Raw genomic sequence first — 18,663 nt, 5'->3', positions numbered from 1 at the left:
ACCTGGGAGGATAGCAAAAAATAAGATTTTGCATTGAGTTATTTGACAGGTGGTGCTACAGAATGGGGTACTGCTTATTCTGAGGATTTTTCATCTTAGGAGGATTTTAAGGAGAAATTTAGGAGAAAATATTGCTCTAAGAGCACACAAGAGAAATTGACATTACAGTTATTAGACCCAAAATACTATAATAACTCTTGGAGAAGTTTTAAGAAGTATATATAATGGCACCTGAATCATTCTAAATACTTAGATAAGCCAATAGATGAGTCCAATTTATTCAAAATATTGGCACAAAGGTTACCATGTTATGTACGAAAGGAAGTGTGGTATAAAGGCTGGAGGAAGGTTAATGATTAATTTACTTTTGTAGAGGAGTTAGATACACTGAAAAAAGAAAGAAATGAACATATGCCAGAGGATAACAGGGGAAGTAATAGCATGGATAATAAATGATTCCAAAATAAGTTCATTAAGAAACAAAATCCTAATCTTTGCCGAGTATGAAGAGAAAACAAAAACAGGAATACATTTACAAGTGGGCAAAACATTTCCTACCCCCAACACAATAAATAGTGTCAAAACAGCAATACACCTTCCAAAAAAAAAATATTCGTTGCCCAAAAGAGAGTTATTAGAATAATGAGCAGAGTCCAGCCTAGACATTTTTGTAGGAACCTTTTCAGAAAATTAGGGATACTGACAACTGCATGCCAATATATCTACTCTCTGTTATATTTCATTGGTAAAAATGGACAATCGTACAAAACCAATGATTCATACCATACCCACAATACCAGGAGGAAGATGGACCTCCATTATGAATCAAAAAACCTTACTATTGTACAAAAAGGAGTACATTGCATGAGCTGCAAGGTGTCCTCCCACAATCACTGAAATTACTTATCCACGAACTTCCCAAATTTAAACAACAGCTCAAACAGTATTTATTAGATAATTCCTGCTATTTGGTAGAATATTTCAGTAGAGTTAACTGTAATTGATTTTTTCATTTACTAATTTGATGTGCTATTGTGCATTACGATACTCACAATCACTGTTAACATTGCTTTGTCTTTCATTTAGCTGTTAAGATTTACCATATTTTTAATGTAATTTTTTCTATACCTATTAATGTGTATGTTGTCTTATACCAGATATCCTCTTGCAAGAGGTACTTTTATGTATTCCTTTTGTATTATTTGTAATAATTCTGACACGTCCTACATCCATGCGAATGCCTCGCAGTATTGGATTTATGGGATATAAATAAATAAATAAACAAATAATGAATTGAAGGATAGTAGGACATGAATAGTATATGTTGACATAGTATCTATTGAAAGTATAGAAGTTGATGAGTAGAGGAGGACTCTGGGGAGTAAATGATGTATTAATGAATAAATGTGAAGCTTCTGGCAATGGCAAGGAAAGCATTTCTGAAGAAGAGAAATTTGTTAACATCAAGTATAGATTTAAGTGTCAGGAAGACATTTCTAAAAGTATTTGTATGGAGTGTAGCCATGTATGGAAGTGAAACATGGACAATAAATAGTATGGACAAGAAGAGAATAGAAGCTTTCTAAATGTGGTGCTACAGAAGAATGCTGAAGATTAGATGGGTAGATCACATAACTAATGAGGAAGTATTGAATAGGATTGGGGAGGAGAGAAGTTTGTGGCACAACTTGACTAGAAGAAGGGATCGGTTGGTAGGACATGTTCTGAGACATCAAGGGATCACAAATTTAGTATTGGATGGCAGCATGGAGGGTAAAAATCGTAGAGGGAGACCAAGAGATGAATACACTAAACAGATTCAAAAGGATGTAAGTTGCAGTAGATACTGGGAGATGAAGAAGCTTGCGCAGGATAGAGTAGCATGGAGACTTGCATCAAACCAGTCTCAGGACTGAAGACCACAACAACAACAAGATAGATTTACATCTTTGCCAGAAAGTACTTAATTATGTTATACAGAGAAATGTATACTAGGGTAATGAACTGTGAGGCCTACTCAGAAAGAATAAGGGGGGCGTACCCAGCATTCACTAAGTATAAAGGGCAGGCGTACCTACATGGAGATAGGATGACCAGTGGCCTAAAAAATAGGGATGTTTTATAAGGGGTGTACCTACCAGAATGGAAAGAGAAAGTGCTCTCATAAGGTCAACACACAAGCAAGGAATAGGTGCTGATCCTAGGAGAAGGCTACAGTATCGTGATAAAAGTCACAAATTTTCTAGGAATTATTCTGGAAAGCATAAATTCTATGAATGACTAGCATTATTATGTTTCATGGAAGTAAATGAGTGTCAAAAGAACACTTTCATTTCGCCCAGAGTTGCTTAAGTACCTGATTTCATATTAAAAGCATATGCTCACCACATAACAAAACCATTGGCAAAAATTTTCGACCTCTCTCTAGAAACTGGTGTCTTTCCAGATACTCTCAAAATAGCAGAAGTTCAGCAACTACTAAAAGAAGGTTCTTCTGAAAAAATATCAAACTACTGACCTGTGTTACACTTAACTTCCTCCTCAAAAATTCTGGAAAAACTCTTTAATGATGTTGTTAAGTTTATAAATAAATATTGTCCTCTTACCGTGCAACAACATGGTTCTAAAAAGTCTAAATGCACACGGAGAGTAATTTTCAAATTCTTAGACTGTGCATTTAAAGCCCTTGATCAACATAAATTAGCTGCAGGTATTTTTATAGACCTGTCAAAAGCCTTCAACATCCTATACCATAGCATCTGCTCAAAAAATCAGAAACATGAGGAGTAAGAGGTGTACATAGAGCTGGTTGTGTTTGCACCTAAAAATCCAGAGGTGTCACTTCAGTAAGAATTCGATACTAAGAGTAAAACAAATAACAACTCCTTCCTTTCTAGCAAATTACCAATAATATACGGCATAATGCAGGGCTCAATCTTAGAGCCACTACTCTTCTTTACTTATGTGGATGACTTTGTTGAATAAATGAGTGCCCAAAAAACTACCCCCTCTGCCAATAGCACCAGCATATTGCTTACTGGATCCATCCCAGAAACCTTGCAGTCAACAGCAGAAAGTTCTATGAAAAGACTTTATAAAGTGGTTCACCAAAAACAAACTCACTGTAAATACTGAAAAACTGTGTTCGTCAACTTTCATTTATTTTTTTCTATCTAATGAAATGTCTATTCAAGCATCATTAAAAAATGATCCCATAGAAAATTTAGGTGTCACAAAATTTTTGGGTCTGTGGATTCAGTAAGCTTTAAAATGGGACACATATAAATAACTTGTCTTGGGAACTCTCACCCATGTGCTATGGTTTATGAATATTAAAGTCAACAACAAGCAAAACAACAGTATTGCAGTCATACTATGCTTTGATACGGGATCATTTTCTGAGAGCATTCAGCTCAGAGTGTAAAGGTTTTTAGAATGCAAAAAAGAGCTCTAAGAATAATTTGTGGCCTTAAAGAGATGGATTTCGGTAAATCTCATTTTACTGTGCTTGGTGTTCTGAATGTTCCAAGTTTATTCATTTATGAAACTATCTTGTTCACTAGAAACTATCTCTTGAAAACAGGCAGACTACTGTAGAACAAAAATGTACACAATTGTTGTACCAGAGGGAAATCAAATATATAAAAATATCATAAATAAAAGACTATCAGCAGTGCATAACTAACATTGGTGTAATACAACATAATAAGACACCAGAGGAAATAAAAACTGCTGCATATCCAATATTTAAAACTAAACTGAAGGCATTTCACATAAAGCACTGTTTCTATTGTGTAAAGGTATTTCTGAATATGTAACAAAAAAGTTATTCAAAAATTAGATTATAAGAATAGGTAATGAATTTTAATTTGCTTACTATTAGCTGATACCATCTACCACTGCAAATTTTCTTTGACCTGTCCAATATCAGGTGTAAAATTTGTGCTGTATGATAAAACTTGACCAGTAAAAAATCAACTAATCAATCAATTAGAGTCAATGATTATTATCTTTTTGCAGTGACAGCGACTGTAGCAGCTCCTAATAAACATCCAAATACAAATGTATTAAAAAAAATGTTGTCCATTTGTGAAAGACAGTGATAATCATTTGCAGACACTATTATTACAGTAAATTAATAGTGCAAACAATAGTAAATGTAACAATGAAAACAACCAATTATTGATAATATAATGTAAATGGACAGATAAAAAAAATCTATTTTCCAAGTGGTGGCAGGGGAACACACACACAAAACAATTTAACTTTCAGAAGCTTTTGGAGCCAGTGGCTTCTTCTTCCTTGTGGAAGAGTTGAAGCCGAAGGAAGAGTGGTGAAGGAAAATGACTGGAGAGGTTTAGGGAAAGGGTTACAGTTTAGAAGTCACCCCAAACCCCAGGTCAGGGGAGACTTACCAAATGGGATGAGCTTTACTTCTCATCCATTGACCAACATAATATAGCTGCAGGTATCTTCTTAGATCTCTCTAAAGCCTTTGACGTACTAGATCATAAAATACTGCTTGCTAAATTGGAAAGAAGAGGAATAAGAGGTGTGGCTCACAACTGGCTATGCTCTTACCTACAAAACCGTAGACAGAAGGTATCACTTCAATATGATATTAATGTACAGAATAAAATAAATAACAGTTTTCCTCTCGGAGGAAAGAACAATTAGATATGGTGTTCCCCAGGGTTCTGTTCTAGGGCCATTACTTTTCCTCATTTACATAGATGATCTTGTTGAACGTATGAGCCCACAAAAAACTATCCTGTTTGCTGATGATACAAGCATAGTGTTGACTGGATCTAGCCCTGAATCCCTTCAGACAATATCTGATAACTCTATGGAAAAACTTTCTGAGTGGTTTAACAAAAATGGCCTAATTGTTAATAGTGGGAAAACTGTATGTATCAACTTCCATCTAATTCCCGCATCCAGTCAAAAAACTATCCAAGTAAAGTTAAATAATGATAAAATTGAAAATGTAAATGCAACAAAATTTTTGGGTCTATGGGTCCAACAAAATTTAAAATGGGACACACATATAAACAACTTATCAAAGAAACTCTCATCATTGTGCTATGGACTAAGAATACTAAAATCTACTACAAGTAAATCCACACTAATGCAAGCATACCATGCGCAGTTCCACTCATTGCTCTGCTATGGAATCATCTTTTGGGGAAATTCAACTCACAACACAAATATATTTAAACTACAAAAAAGAGCACTGAGGATAATCTGTGGCCTCAAAAAGCTGGAATCCTGTAAATGTCAATTTATAAAACTTAATGTTCTAAGCATCCCATCCATATTCATTCAAGAAACAATCCTATTCACCAGGGAATACCTCTCAAGAACAGGCAAATTAATCCAAAACAATGATATACACGCTCATTATACCAGAGGGCAATCTAATATCCATCAAATTTTTTCAAGGACATCATCATACCAAAAATATACAACTCATCTGGGTGTCGTATTACACAATAAAATTCCAGAACAAATAAAAACTGCTCCAGATCCAATATTTAAAAATAAACTAAAGGCATTTCTGACAAAGCACTGTTTCTATTCAGTACAAGAATTCCTGGAAATGAAAAATTATAAAGTTCCTTTGTAAAATACTGTGATTAGAGTAAAACATTCTGTAGGCAAAATAATAACCTAATTTCTACTATACACAACTATGTTTCAGTTTCACTTCCCAAAATTTTTCAACTCGCTTTTGAATGTACAAGTACACATTCTATTAGTATTAAAACTTAATTGTCTGTGAAATCTCAATGTTAATTTCATGTTTAATGTAGTTTTTAAATGACATTGTTCTTCTGTTGTGTTTCCAGTTGACATTTTCACTATTCTGTAATCTCAGTGATTATTTGTGTAAATTTAAAGTAGCACTACATTGCCTACATGTTTCTTAGTTCCCCATGTGAATTGTTTGTATTCTCTGTATGTGAAGTTACTATATTCATCAATGAACAATTTTGTGTACATTTTTTAAATGGCAGTCCATTGCCTATTTTTTTTCTCCAAACTACATATTTGTTAAGAAAAATTACTTGTCCTATATCATGTGTACTTTGTACAGTATGTGATCCACAGGATAAATAAATAAATAAAAAATACAAATCCAGCATGTGTGTTTTTGTATTCCTTGCTACCTTGGCTAGACAGAACATAACAGCAACATACAGCTTGTATTTGGAGTCCTATCCATGTATGTGACAGCTTTTTCATGTTATATTGGAGTCATGCCAGCACTGATGTTCCAAAGTCTCCACATCCTTATAATCTATGAATCTTTTAACAGCAACTGGTCTCTTCATTGTCAGAATGATTTATGTTTTGTTTAATGACAAGATTTACCTTTTCTTAAAGTACATTCACAATGGTGGAGAGTCACCATAACATCTCACTCTGTTCTTGAACACTAGGCAACACTTGTGACAAATGGTCACATCAATAACATCTTTGACATATATTGTGACAAACCTACAGTTAATGCCACAAGGTGCAAAGTTTTGTGCCCTCAACAACTGAACTGCACCATTAGTTTACAGTTGATAACCTTTACATCAACATAAACAAATCATTTACAGAATTAGTTAGTAATGTATTCTTTAAAAATAAATTTAAATTGGCAGAGAGCCTCATTTTTTCTACTAGTAATCTAATAAAGATTTTAGTAATATTATATAAAACTCCATTCAAATTTCAGACAAAGATGCAAAGTGGATGAACATATTATACAGAAATGCCTTGCCTTGTTCCAAAAGAATAGAAATCAAGTTAATTTTCTTGTAATATTACTGACTGTGCCACATGTCCTAAGTGTAAGGCTTCAGAAACTGAGTTAACACAGCATAGTTTAGTTTTGTAATAATGTCACCAAGTTTCTTAGTCAGCCAGCATTATTTGAAAGTGGCGTCTTTCCCAAATTATGCCTGGCCTTTTCCATTCACAGAACACAAAGAGCTATATTTCTTAAAAAATTAATTTGTTTGTTTCTGAAAGCCACATCATTAAAAGCAATTTTCTTCCTTGCAGAAAATGAGATACATAAATCAACAAAACAAATTATAAGTCCCCCAATAGGCATGTGCAGTTATAGTACATGTCATCAAGTGAGAGAAATGTTGACAGTCTGTCCTGTACACCTTTATTAAAAATAATAATAATTTTTGAATAACAATATCAAGCCAAACAATCCTAATTCTTCACTGTGATTTTTTATACTTTCATTTAAGATTACAGGTTTGATACATCCATTTATAAAATAATTAAATATTTTTATTCACCAGACTTGTTTAACATTACGAAAAAAGTAACAATGTTCCACTGTAAGTGTTTAACATTATAATTGGTTTCTTGCAGCTTATGGAATGCTTTGGCAGACTGATTGAGCCTCCAGTTTCTACACATTCACGTATAACATTTAACAAGACCATGACTTACCCTGCTGTAACAATTTGCCGTGCTGAAGGTTACAAGGAAGATGTACTACTGGTAAGGAATCACTAATTACAATTTCAAATGTTGTCGCTATTGTTCTTGTTTCTTATTCTTTATTACTCATATTACTTATTATGCAATGTGTATTACCAGTAATTTTCTTCTTTTCTTTTCTTTTTTTTTTTTTTTTTTTTTTTTTTTGTCGCTTCTTTCACCATTGGCAATGATTTTTTAGGTGAAAAATTCCAAGATGCATTGTGGTTCAGTTTTCCATGTTAAATTGTACACTCACTCATAACTGACTGGGTACATCAATTCGAAGGTTGAAGGAAAGTACCAATAGAACAATGTCTAATAAAGCACTGTGGTATTCAAATCAACCTTGGGCTGAAGACAGCTTTATCTTTAGGATATAAAATAATTATTTCTGTAATTTACTTACATTATACATAGACCTGTCAAGCATAGAATTTTAGAAAATGTAAAATATGAAATGACACAGGCAGAGTCCATGTAAGGACATTATATAATTCTTTGAGCAGTATGATAAGCCCTGGATGAAGTGTTCTGTGGAGCATTTTAATGTATGGCTGGAGAATTGTATAGGAGAGAAAGGTATTCATAAACCTGCATCTACATACCTACTCCACAAGCCACCATGTGATTTATGGCAGAGGATATCTTGTGCCACTATTAGTCATTTCCTTTTCCACTCACAAACAGAGCAAGGTAAAAATGACTATGTATACTCCTCTGTATTAACCCGCATTTCTCTTATATTATCCTTAAGGTCCTTACTCAGAATGTATGTTGGTTGGAGTGGAACAATTTTGCAGTCAACTTCAAATGCTACTTCTCTAAATCTTCTCCACATTGTTTCATTGTTTCACAAGAAGTATGTCATCTTCCTTTCAGGGATTCTCATTGTTGTGGCTGTGTTCTCTTTTAATGTTTTTTGCTTCCTTGGATGAGGAGAGTGTGGTATGATAAGTAGGTGGCCAGTTTCCCACACTTTATTACAGGAACCAAATGAGTACTTAACTTCAGTTGTGTGCAGTCTGAAGTTCTGTGGTTAACAGCAATCAAATAACATCTACTAATTCTTGAATCTTGTCTGTGTTCATATCACAGCTATATACAATGAATAACATTCCCTCACAGCTAGCTAAGGTGCAAGGTGATGATTATCACTGTGAAAGACTAGAGCACAGTGTGACATATTGAGGTGCAATGTGAACTGAGCCCCAATGCAACATACTGAGGCACTGAGATTGAGAGAGCTCAGCCATCAGCAGCAACCTATTGTACACTGCTCAGGTGGCATTATCGGCATGTAGCCTGGGGTCATTTCTTGGTCTTCTCTTGTCATAGGCATGCTTAGTTCAGTGTGTATGTCAGGTGAAGGCATACACCAGTGAAGGCATACGCCAGTACATTCCTCTCCCTCTCCCCTCCCCCCCCCCCCCCTCCCAAAAAAAATGCTGCACTGATGCCATGTACTGATGTACTGGAGATGTGAATGACAATCGAAATGGGGATGGGGAGAGGGGGGAGGCAGGGAGCTGGATGTAGAGGTGAGCTGGGAGCTGTAGTTGTGGAGGACGGCATACTCATGGCCATACTCTGCCATGTGGCTTGGAAGAGCAGAGGATCGTCCTCTCAAAAAGAATGCCCAGGATATGTGTTCAATCCTGAGGGTGTCTCCTGGGGTAATGACAGTGGCAGTGATGGTGATAATGGGTCCAGGTCCATTGGGTCGGAGAGCACTGACGGCGGAGGCGAAGGCGTGACGTCCATTGGCTCGTCCTGGAGTGCAGTGGTGACACCAGCGAGTGGCTGCAAAGGCCACATGGTCACATGAGGCTGTGAATCTGAGGGAAGGAAAGCAGCAGAATCATGGGGCAAATGACAAATGCAAATTTGATTCTGATGACAGAGCTGCAAACCATCCGGACCTGCAATTAGATACATATATGTGCCTATACATTTCTGGATCTCACCTTGCTCCCAGTGCTGGTGTCACACCAAAACCCTGCAAAGAACAAGATCAAACAGTGCAAAGTGATACTTGCAGACCATTGGCAGTGCCAGATGATGCAGCAGGTGGAGCAAGTTAAACAGTGTCCGATGGCAGCAGCCATGTAGAATTTCCCCCTGTGATGGTCTGTCGCATGGGTGGGAGCAATAGGAGGCAAGAAAGAGTTGCAGTTCCCATTCCCATGTGTGGAAGGCATGAAGCTTGGACATCATTGTTTAAAAATGCATACAAAGCATCCTGCTTCTCAATGGGATTGGAGGTGAAACAGAGCACTTGTTAGGTGATGAACACCATTTTGTAACAAAACTGTTCAAAGTCATGTGGCGTGAACTAAGGTCCATTAACTGTAACAATGACTTCAGACAATTCTACAATGCAAAAAATTGAGGACAACACTTGAATTGTGCTACATGATGTGGTAGAGTTCATAGGAAATGCAAATGGGAACTTGCTAAAAGAGTCTACTACTACAAGCAAACGAGTGTTTCAGAATGGTCCTGCAACGTCTGTGTTTACTCATTGTGATGGGTATTGAGTCTTAGGCCAAGTTGAGAAGATCTGTGGTAGACTGGATCAGTTTTCCATGCATGTGCGATACTGTGATGTCATCTGTTCAGTGTGAGAGTCCATGCTGTGCCAAGTACAATGCCGGTGTGTTAACTGTTAAGTGTGAACAGTGTCCCAATGTCCTAGGTGTAGCAGCTGTAACACATTATTTTGCAACACTGTGGGAATGAGCATATGCAGTTGCTCACTGTCAGATTGTACTAAATCACACTTTGTTGTACCAAAAGGTTATGCTGATGAGCAAAATATCAACACACTACTGAGTTCTCAATACTGTTCAATCAGTGAGACTAACATGTGCAAATGTAATGCAACAAAATCTTCAGATCAAGGTCCGCTTGCATGGCCTGTGCAATTTCTCAGTAATTCAATGGAAAAGTTGCAGCTATTAAGAGACCTGCACATTGATCTGGCAACAAGATGCGTCAGAGAAACCAAAATCAGCATTGGGGCTGATCGGAAGGCAAGAAAGGGCATCAGCGTTACCATGCTGTGCTGTAGGTCTGTAGACAATTTCGTATTCATACTGGGATAGAAGCAAAGCCCAATGTTGCAATTTTTGAGCAGTACGTGTAGGAACTGGTTTTGACGGATGAAACAAGGACTGCAAAGGCTTCTGATCTGTCGCTAAATAGGATTTGCGACCAAACAGAAGTGATGGAATTTTGTCACACCATACACAATAGCGAGAGCTTCTTTTTCAATTTGTGAATAATTGCACTGAATTTGAGTTAACAACTTTGAGGCAAAAGCAATAGGTCTCTCTTGTGCACCAATTCTGTGCAAAAGCACAGTGCTGCTTCCGTAAAAGGAAGCATCTACTTGCAAAATCACTGTTTTGATAGGATCAAAATTACTAAACATCTATCACTGGGCAAGGCATTTTTCGGAAATGAGTTTCTGAAATGCATTGCACCACTCTTTGGTCTACATGAAAGGCACAATTTTCAGATGCAAGCGATGCAATGGATTCGCAATCTATGAAGCATTCTGAATGAAACAAATGTAGTATGTCAACATGCCAATCACTGACTGCAGTTCAGTAACATTGTGAGGAGCAGGCATATCATGAATTACAAGCAAATGAGATTTGAGGGGGTGCACCCTGACTATTTATCACAGGACCTACAAACTGTAGTTCTGTCTGAAAAAACCCTCACTTTTCAAGATCACACTTGAGTCCTGCATCTGACAACATCTGAAAAAGAGTATGCAAATTGGCAATGTGTTCCTCTGGTGCACAATATATTATTCATTGTACAACCTATTATTATAAACAAATATTTCAAATCTATGTAGAACGCTACACCCAAGTGATTTATTGCTAATGGGTCTACAGAACACAAATGAAATAAATAAATAAATAAAATAAATATCAACCTGAGATGACAATATCATCAAGGTAATTTGAACAGAATGGCACTTGAGCAGTCAGCTGTTCCAAGTAACATTGAAAAATGGTGGGTGCACAGGCACTGCCAAAGGGCATACACAAATACTTGAACAGGCCTAAATGTTTATTAACAACAAACACTGTCAGTGATTCTTCATCTAGTGGTATTTGCAAATAAGCATCATGCAAATCTATCTTAGAAAAGTAATGGCCAGCACCAAGCCTGTCCATAAGTTCCTCAGTGTAAGGCAATAGATAAGTGTCAATTATAGTCTGTGGATTGACTGTACTTTCGAAGACAACATGAATGTGAATTAGACCAGAAGGGACGAGCCTCAAAACCAATGGACTTGCCCACTGACCACTAACTAGCGTGTATTGGAGCATTCACACCATTGCCTTGCAATTCTTTTAATTCACTTTGTCTCGTAAAGCAATGGGAACAGGCTGATCTCGGAAAAACTTAGGCTGTGTATTGTCTTTCAAGGTAATGTGCACTATAAAATTATTAACTTTCCCAAGTCCACCAGAAAAGAGTTCAGGAAATTCCTTAAGCAAAGCTATGTAAATGACACATTCTACACCCAACTGATTTATTGATAATGGGTCTACAGAACACAAATGCAATAAATAAATAAATAAAATAAATAACAATCTGAGATGACAATATCATCAAGGTAGTTTTGGATTAAAAGCAGTCACTGAAAGTACATTGTCATGGATGCTAAAGCCAAACAAGTCAAACGAACTGAAGCCAAAAATATTTTCACTGTCTCTTGATTGCAACACAGTAAATTTCATTGTCATAGTGTGAGGTTTGCAAGTGGCAGGCAAACTGCACTGTCCAAGTACTGGGATTTCTTGTCCGTTGTATGCAGCGAGGAGCGTGCAAGATTCTGACAGGCGTGGTGAGCCTAACTGGTGAGCCTAACTGTTCATAGTGGCATGATTAAGCAAAGTTACAGAAGTACCTGTGTCCAATTGAAAGTCAGAAATTTGTAATGTTACAAATAGTTTGTTGGAATAGCGAACACTGCACTAGGTCAACATGAGGGCACAATCTTACTTGAATTACTGCTAGTACCCATAGTTGGTTTTGAAAACACTGCATTCACAGAATTTGCATGAGACCTATTGTTGTGAGAGTGGGCAGAATTGGCATTCATTTACCATTGCAAGCAAACTGCCTGGACAAGGCCTTTCTTTCCACATGAGTGACATGTCGCTTTGTGTGACAGGCAATCTTGCTGCTTATGCCAAGAAAAACAGCGAGGGCACGACTTCACTAGATTTACAGGCCTGGATACTTGTTTAATAGGCTGTGTGTGCATCTGTGTGCATGCCCATTGTGGCAGCTGAGTGGGGCAGTTGCTGGCAAGAGGCGACTCGACCCGACAAATCATGACCTGATCAAATTTATTGGTGGCTATGGCACCGGAATCAAATTGTTCTAATATTTGCAACACTATGTAGTGAAGGATCTGAGTACTTGAGAATCTGTTCTCTAATTCTGCTATCAGGGACATTGTATGTGATTGCGTGATGATGATGATGATGACGTTTGGTTTATGGGGGGTTCAACTGCATGGTCATCAGCACCTGTACAAAGTCCCAATTTTTTCACACTCCAATGCAGTCCAATCTAGCCACAATCATGAATGATGATGATGATGAAAGGAAGAGGACAACACAAATACCCAGTCCCTAGGCAGGGAAAATCTCCAACCTGGCCAGGAATTGAACATGGGACCCCGTGATCCAGAGGCAGCAATACTAGCCACTAGACCACAAGTTGCAGATGATCGCAACATGTCACTCTAAAAGTTGCCATAATTACACTTGAATTTACACTTCCTAGTGAGATCCCATAAGTGAGTATACCACTGATGGTACATCTGTGGAGCGAGGTGGCACAGTGGTTAGCACACTGAACTCGCATTCGGGAGAACGACGGTTCAATCCCGTCTCTGGCCATCCTGATTTAGGGTTTCCGTGATTTCCCTAAATCGCTTCAGGCAAATGCCGGGATGGTTCCTTTGAAAGGGCATGGGCGATTTCCTTCCCCATCCTTCCCTTACCCGAGCTTGCGCTCCGTCTCTAATGACCTCGTTGTCGACGGGACATTAAACACTAATCTCCTCCTCCTCCTCCTGCGTACATCTGTGCCGGCTTTTTCTTAAGGTGAAAGAACTGAAGTCTGGCTCATGTGACCTGAAACTGCTGTTCATAATACTGACTTAATGTACCTACTACTTCATAACAGGAGAGTGGATTGGAAGACAATGGAGGGAAGAGTTTTTGAAGTAAGTGAAACACAGGGGTTCCTGGGATGTACACCCAAGCCATTCCTCTTCTTTCTCATCGCAGTGCTGAAATGATGGAATGTTGTTTGGTGACACTTGTTGGATCAGGTGGTTGGTCGGTTGGGCAGCCAACGCAGTTTGTGCAGTAAGAAACTGCTGTACAGTAGACAGCAATGTGGTGAATTGCTGGTTCTGAAACTGAAAAAGCTGATTTAGTTCCAGAGCAGGAGCAGTCTGTAGCTTAGATGCAGTGGCAGGGGGTGGAAGGGGTAGGTAGCAGTTCTAATGTTAATAAATTACAGCAAAATTTGAAAAGACTGTTACGGTCGCAGGTTCGAATCCTGCCTCAGGCATGGATGTGTGTGATGTCCTTAGGTTAGTTTGGTTTAAGTAGTTCTAAGTTCTAAGGGACTGATGATCTCAGATGTTTAGTCCCATAGTGCTCAGAGCCATTTGAACCATTTGAAAAGACAAATAGAAAAGCACTGTGAAAAGAGAAATATATTAGTTCTGCAGTTCCCCTCCTGTAATACAAGCAACAACAAGAACAAATGAACAAATAGAAGCACTGTAATGACAGCTCCCTTGCAGCAACCTAGAAAAATGTGTTGATCAGACTTGTCACCACTTTTGTGGCTGTGCCCTCTTGCAATGTTTTGTGGTTCTTGGCTGGATGAGGAGAGGGCGGCATGATAGGTGGGCGGCCTGTTTCTTCTCACTACAACACAAAAGGCACACATGGTTAAAATACACTTTATTAGAGGAACCAAATGAGAACTTAACTTCAATGATGTCCAATCTAAACTTCTTGGTTAACAACAATCAAATAACATGTACTGATTCCTGAATCTATACAATGTTTTCTAGTGCCAACTGGTGTGCTGGCAAAGGCATACGCCAGCACATTCACTTCAGTTCAGGAAGCATCTCCAAAATACTTATGTGTTGATTGAATCTACCGGTAATGCATCTAGCAGCCTGACTCTGAATTGCTTCAATGTCTTCTTTCAATCTGGTCATGTAAGTATCCCAAACACTCAAGCAGCACTCATGAATGAGTCCCAGTAGTATTCTATACTTGGTCTCCTTTACAGGTGAACCATACTTTCATAAAATTCTCCCAATAAACCAAAGTTAACCACTCACATTCCCTTCTAATATTCTTACATTCGTGTCCCATTTCATATCACTTTGCAACATTATGCCAAGATATTTAATCAGTGTTACTGTCTCAAGCAGCACACTTCTAATGCTGCATTCGGACATTATGAGGCTGTATTTATAATTCATGTGAATTAAATTACATTTTTCTATATTTAGAGCAAACTGCCATTCATCACAACAACTAAAAATTTTTGCCTAAATCCTTCCATAGTCACTCAACAATGACATATTCCCAAATACTACAGCATCATCATCAAATAGCCGCAAATTGCTGCTCACCCTTCCATCACATCATTTGTGCATATAGAGAATAAGAGCATCCATATATACACTTAATCTGCCCTCTGAAAGTCATGATGAAGTACAAGGCAAAGGACTTCCCATTGAACCATATTATGTTTTCATTTGTGTATGAAGAACAGGAATAGTGACTGCTTAAATGCCTCTGTGCATACTACAATTTGTCTAAACTTGTCATCACAGACCATACATTAGCAGTACATAGTGGGCTGCAGTGCAGCCCAGATGTGTGTGACTGAATCATTACACTTCACTCGACTGCATGTACACAACAAAGTCTGCATCTAAATGTTTGTGGTAAGAGGCTTCTTACAGGTGTAATTACTAAAACCATCCAGTTTGACCAGAGCATTCAGTACCCCTCCTACACCAGTGAAATCTTATGTTTTTCCAAGGTTTTTTTATTTGAATTTTTAATGGTAAATTCTTCCAAAAGGCAAAGCTGCAAGATAATTGTAGATTCCGTCATAACAACTGTTAACAAAACAAAGCACTGCAGCTTGGACAAAGTGATGAATGTTAGCCAGGAGGAGCTGCTACTGTTATACACAAAAATGATAGGGTGGGTTGTCAGCAGATGTGCTGAGCTTAAAATAAAATCATCAGGTAAAGCACTTAAAACAAAAAATAAAAAAATGTAGATGGATATAAACTAATACATTACTACTATAGAATCAGTAGCTCAAAAGGTTAGTGCCTATATACATATATATATTAAAAAAACTGGCATTAACTCCCAAACCCTTCAGGTTAAGGGATATTGTGCTGAACAACACTTTGAATGCTGTGATCTCTCAGGCTTTCTTAGTGTGATTGATTAATGGTGTACTTCCGGGCATTAAACACCACTAACTTTGAATTATGTGACACACTAGTGATTAGTGAATTGGGAAATTACAGTCTAGTAAGATAATGTGGCATAAATGCACTTTTGGAACAAGTGCACAATTAGTTCATAGCTCCTCTGAAATGTTTCATACATGATCATATAGTGAATTATATGTGTTTTGTCCTGACTTAGAGTGCACTGGTGTCAGGCGTAGTATTTCCAGAAGCATTCCTACTCATGCATTCCATCACAGCAGGGCTGCTGAGTTCCAGCATGTCACTCTAACCTATCATATTCACAGGATTGTTTGCATTTTTTTCAGTTTTGAGAACATAAGGAAATAGCATTGATAGTGTAGTTTAGCAAATGCATTATCCTTTTAACAACTTTCTTTGTGTTTGAGACTTAGGCGTATGCGTGCGGAACGATTTGAAGTGGAATGATCATATAAAATTAATTGTTGGTAAGGCGGGTACCAGGTTGAGATTCATTGGGAGAGTGCTTAGAAAATGTAGTCCAGCAACAAAGGAGGTGGCTTACAAAACACTTGTTCAACCTATACTTGAGTATTGCTCATCAGTGTGGGATCCGTACCAGATCGGGTTGGCGGAGGAGATAGAGAAGATCCAAAGAAGAGCGGCGCGTTTCGTCACAGGGTTATTTGGTAACCGTGATAGCGTTACGGAGATGTTTAATAAACTCAAGTGGCAGACTCTGCAAGAGAGGCGCTCTGCATCGCGGTGTAGCTTGCTCGCCAGGTTTCGAAAGGGTGCGTTTCTGGATGAGGTATCGAGTATATTGCTTCCCCCTACTTATACCTCTCGAGGAGATCACGACTGTAAAATTAGAGAGATTAGAGCGCGCACGGAGGCTTTCAGACAGTCGTTCTTCCCGCGAACCATACACGACTGGAACAGGAAAGGGAGGTAATGACAGTGGCACGTAAAGTGCCCTCCGCCACACACCGTTGGGTGGCTTGCGGAGTATGAATGTAGATGTAGATGTAGAAGCTCTTCAGCAAACCATGCAGAATTAGTACTCCTGGAAAAAAGGATATTGCCGAATCATGGCTTAGCCACAGCCTGGGGGACGCTTTCAGAATGAGATTTTCACTCTAGAGTGGAGTGTGTGTACTGATATGAAATTTCCTGGCTCACTCCACTGCAGAGTGAAAATCTCATTCTAATGAGAAACTACTCAAGGCAATTGGAGAGAGGAAAGAAGTATACAGCAACAGCTCTGAAAACTGTTTTGGAGGAGGTGCAATCTGGCCAAATGAATATAAATCACATTTCTAAGACGTACAATGTACCATATTTTACAATAAGAGATCATGCCAAAGGCAGAAGAGAAGCCACATAATACTCTCACGGTCACTCAACAACATTTTCACTTGATGTCAAAAAGAGCATGGCGGCAGAATAACTGAGATAGAAAAACATGCTTTTAGGCTGCCTTTGTTAAAGAATTTAATAAACCATGTACCTGCGGCCTATGTAAGATCGGCCTACTTTGCTTTTTTTCAAAGTATTATATCTTATGGGCTTTTAATATGGGGCAATAGCTCACACCTTCAGGACATTCTGGTACTTCAGAAGAAAGTAATTCGAATTATCACAAACAGTGATAAACTGGCCCATTGCAAACCACTGTTTATCAACTTAAAAATATTAACTGTGATAAACATGTATATTTACACTGCCCTACTGCATATAAAGAGCAACTTATCAGAATACCAGCGTAGAAGAGATGTACACTTTCATGGAACCAGGAATAGTAGCAATCTTGACATACCTTACTACAGATTATCCAAGTCATTGAACAGCTACGAAGTGGTGGGTATGAAGATGTTTAATAATTTGCCACTAGAATGGGTAGAAGCTCCATTTGATGTATTTAAAGACAAATTGTTCAGTTGGTTAGCTGCAAACCCATACTACTCACTTCAGGAATTTTACGACTGTAAAATATCATAGTGGTACCGATTTGGAGAGTGTAGCATAATTTCTTTAACTGAATCAGTTATGATGCAATGTTTTCATATTATTTCATTTTAAATATTGTACTTTATGTAAAACTTATGTCACATATTGATCTTTAACCCATGTATATATGCTGTATAACTTGTATATGTGTAACTTGACTTTGTCAATTGCTGTAATAGCTAAACGACAATAAAATTTCATTCATTCATTCATTCATTCATTCATTCATTCATATTTCATCATTGGTGTGCAAGTCTGTTAAAAGTAATAAACTGAAAATGCCATTCACAAATGACAAAGTAAACTATGACTGGTCTTATGAATTCATAAAAGGCAATAACTTATCTATTAAAAAACTCCAAAACACTAAAATGTGCAAAAAAATTGTGTAGATTTATTCATTACTCATCCCATTACAACTTCATTGAAGTTGCTATAAAAGCTCATGGCCTTGAAAATATACCAAATATGTTTTTTTTTTTAATTTAGGTGAGAAAGGATTTGCTATGGATCCTTCAAATGCTAAAGTTGTGAGAGGCTGAGGATTACCTTTGTCAAGAACAACAAGTATTCCATGGTGGGATAATATTTCTGTCTTGTTTACTGTATCTTCAGTCGTGAAC

The 18,663-nt window shown here is 37.7% G+C and overlaps 1 protein-coding gene across 1 annotated transcript in view; it reads left to right on the top strand.

Moving 5' to 3' along the window:
• LOC126252328 (uncharacterized) overlaps positions 1-18,663 on the top strand; it is a 150,932-nt gene that overhangs the window by 39,053 nt on the left and 93,216 nt on the right. Inside the window, exon 2 of the mRNA XM_049953215.1 lies at positions 7,384-7,515. Within this exon, the coding sequence (XP_049809172.1) occupies positions 7,384-7,515 (132 nt within the window). The remainder of the gene's footprint in view (positions 1-7,383; positions 7,516-18,663) is intronic.

Source organism: Schistocerca nitens, chromosome 4 (assembly GCF_023898315.1).
Source record: "Schistocerca nitens isolate TAMUIC-IGC-003100 chromosome 4, iqSchNite1.1, whole genome shotgun sequence".
Lineage (NCBI taxonomy): Eukaryota > Metazoa > Arthropoda > Insecta > Orthoptera > Acrididae > Schistocerca > Schistocerca nitens.
The sequence above is the reverse complement of the archived record's forward strand: the minus strand, read 5'-3'. Positions and strand labels throughout refer to the sequence as shown.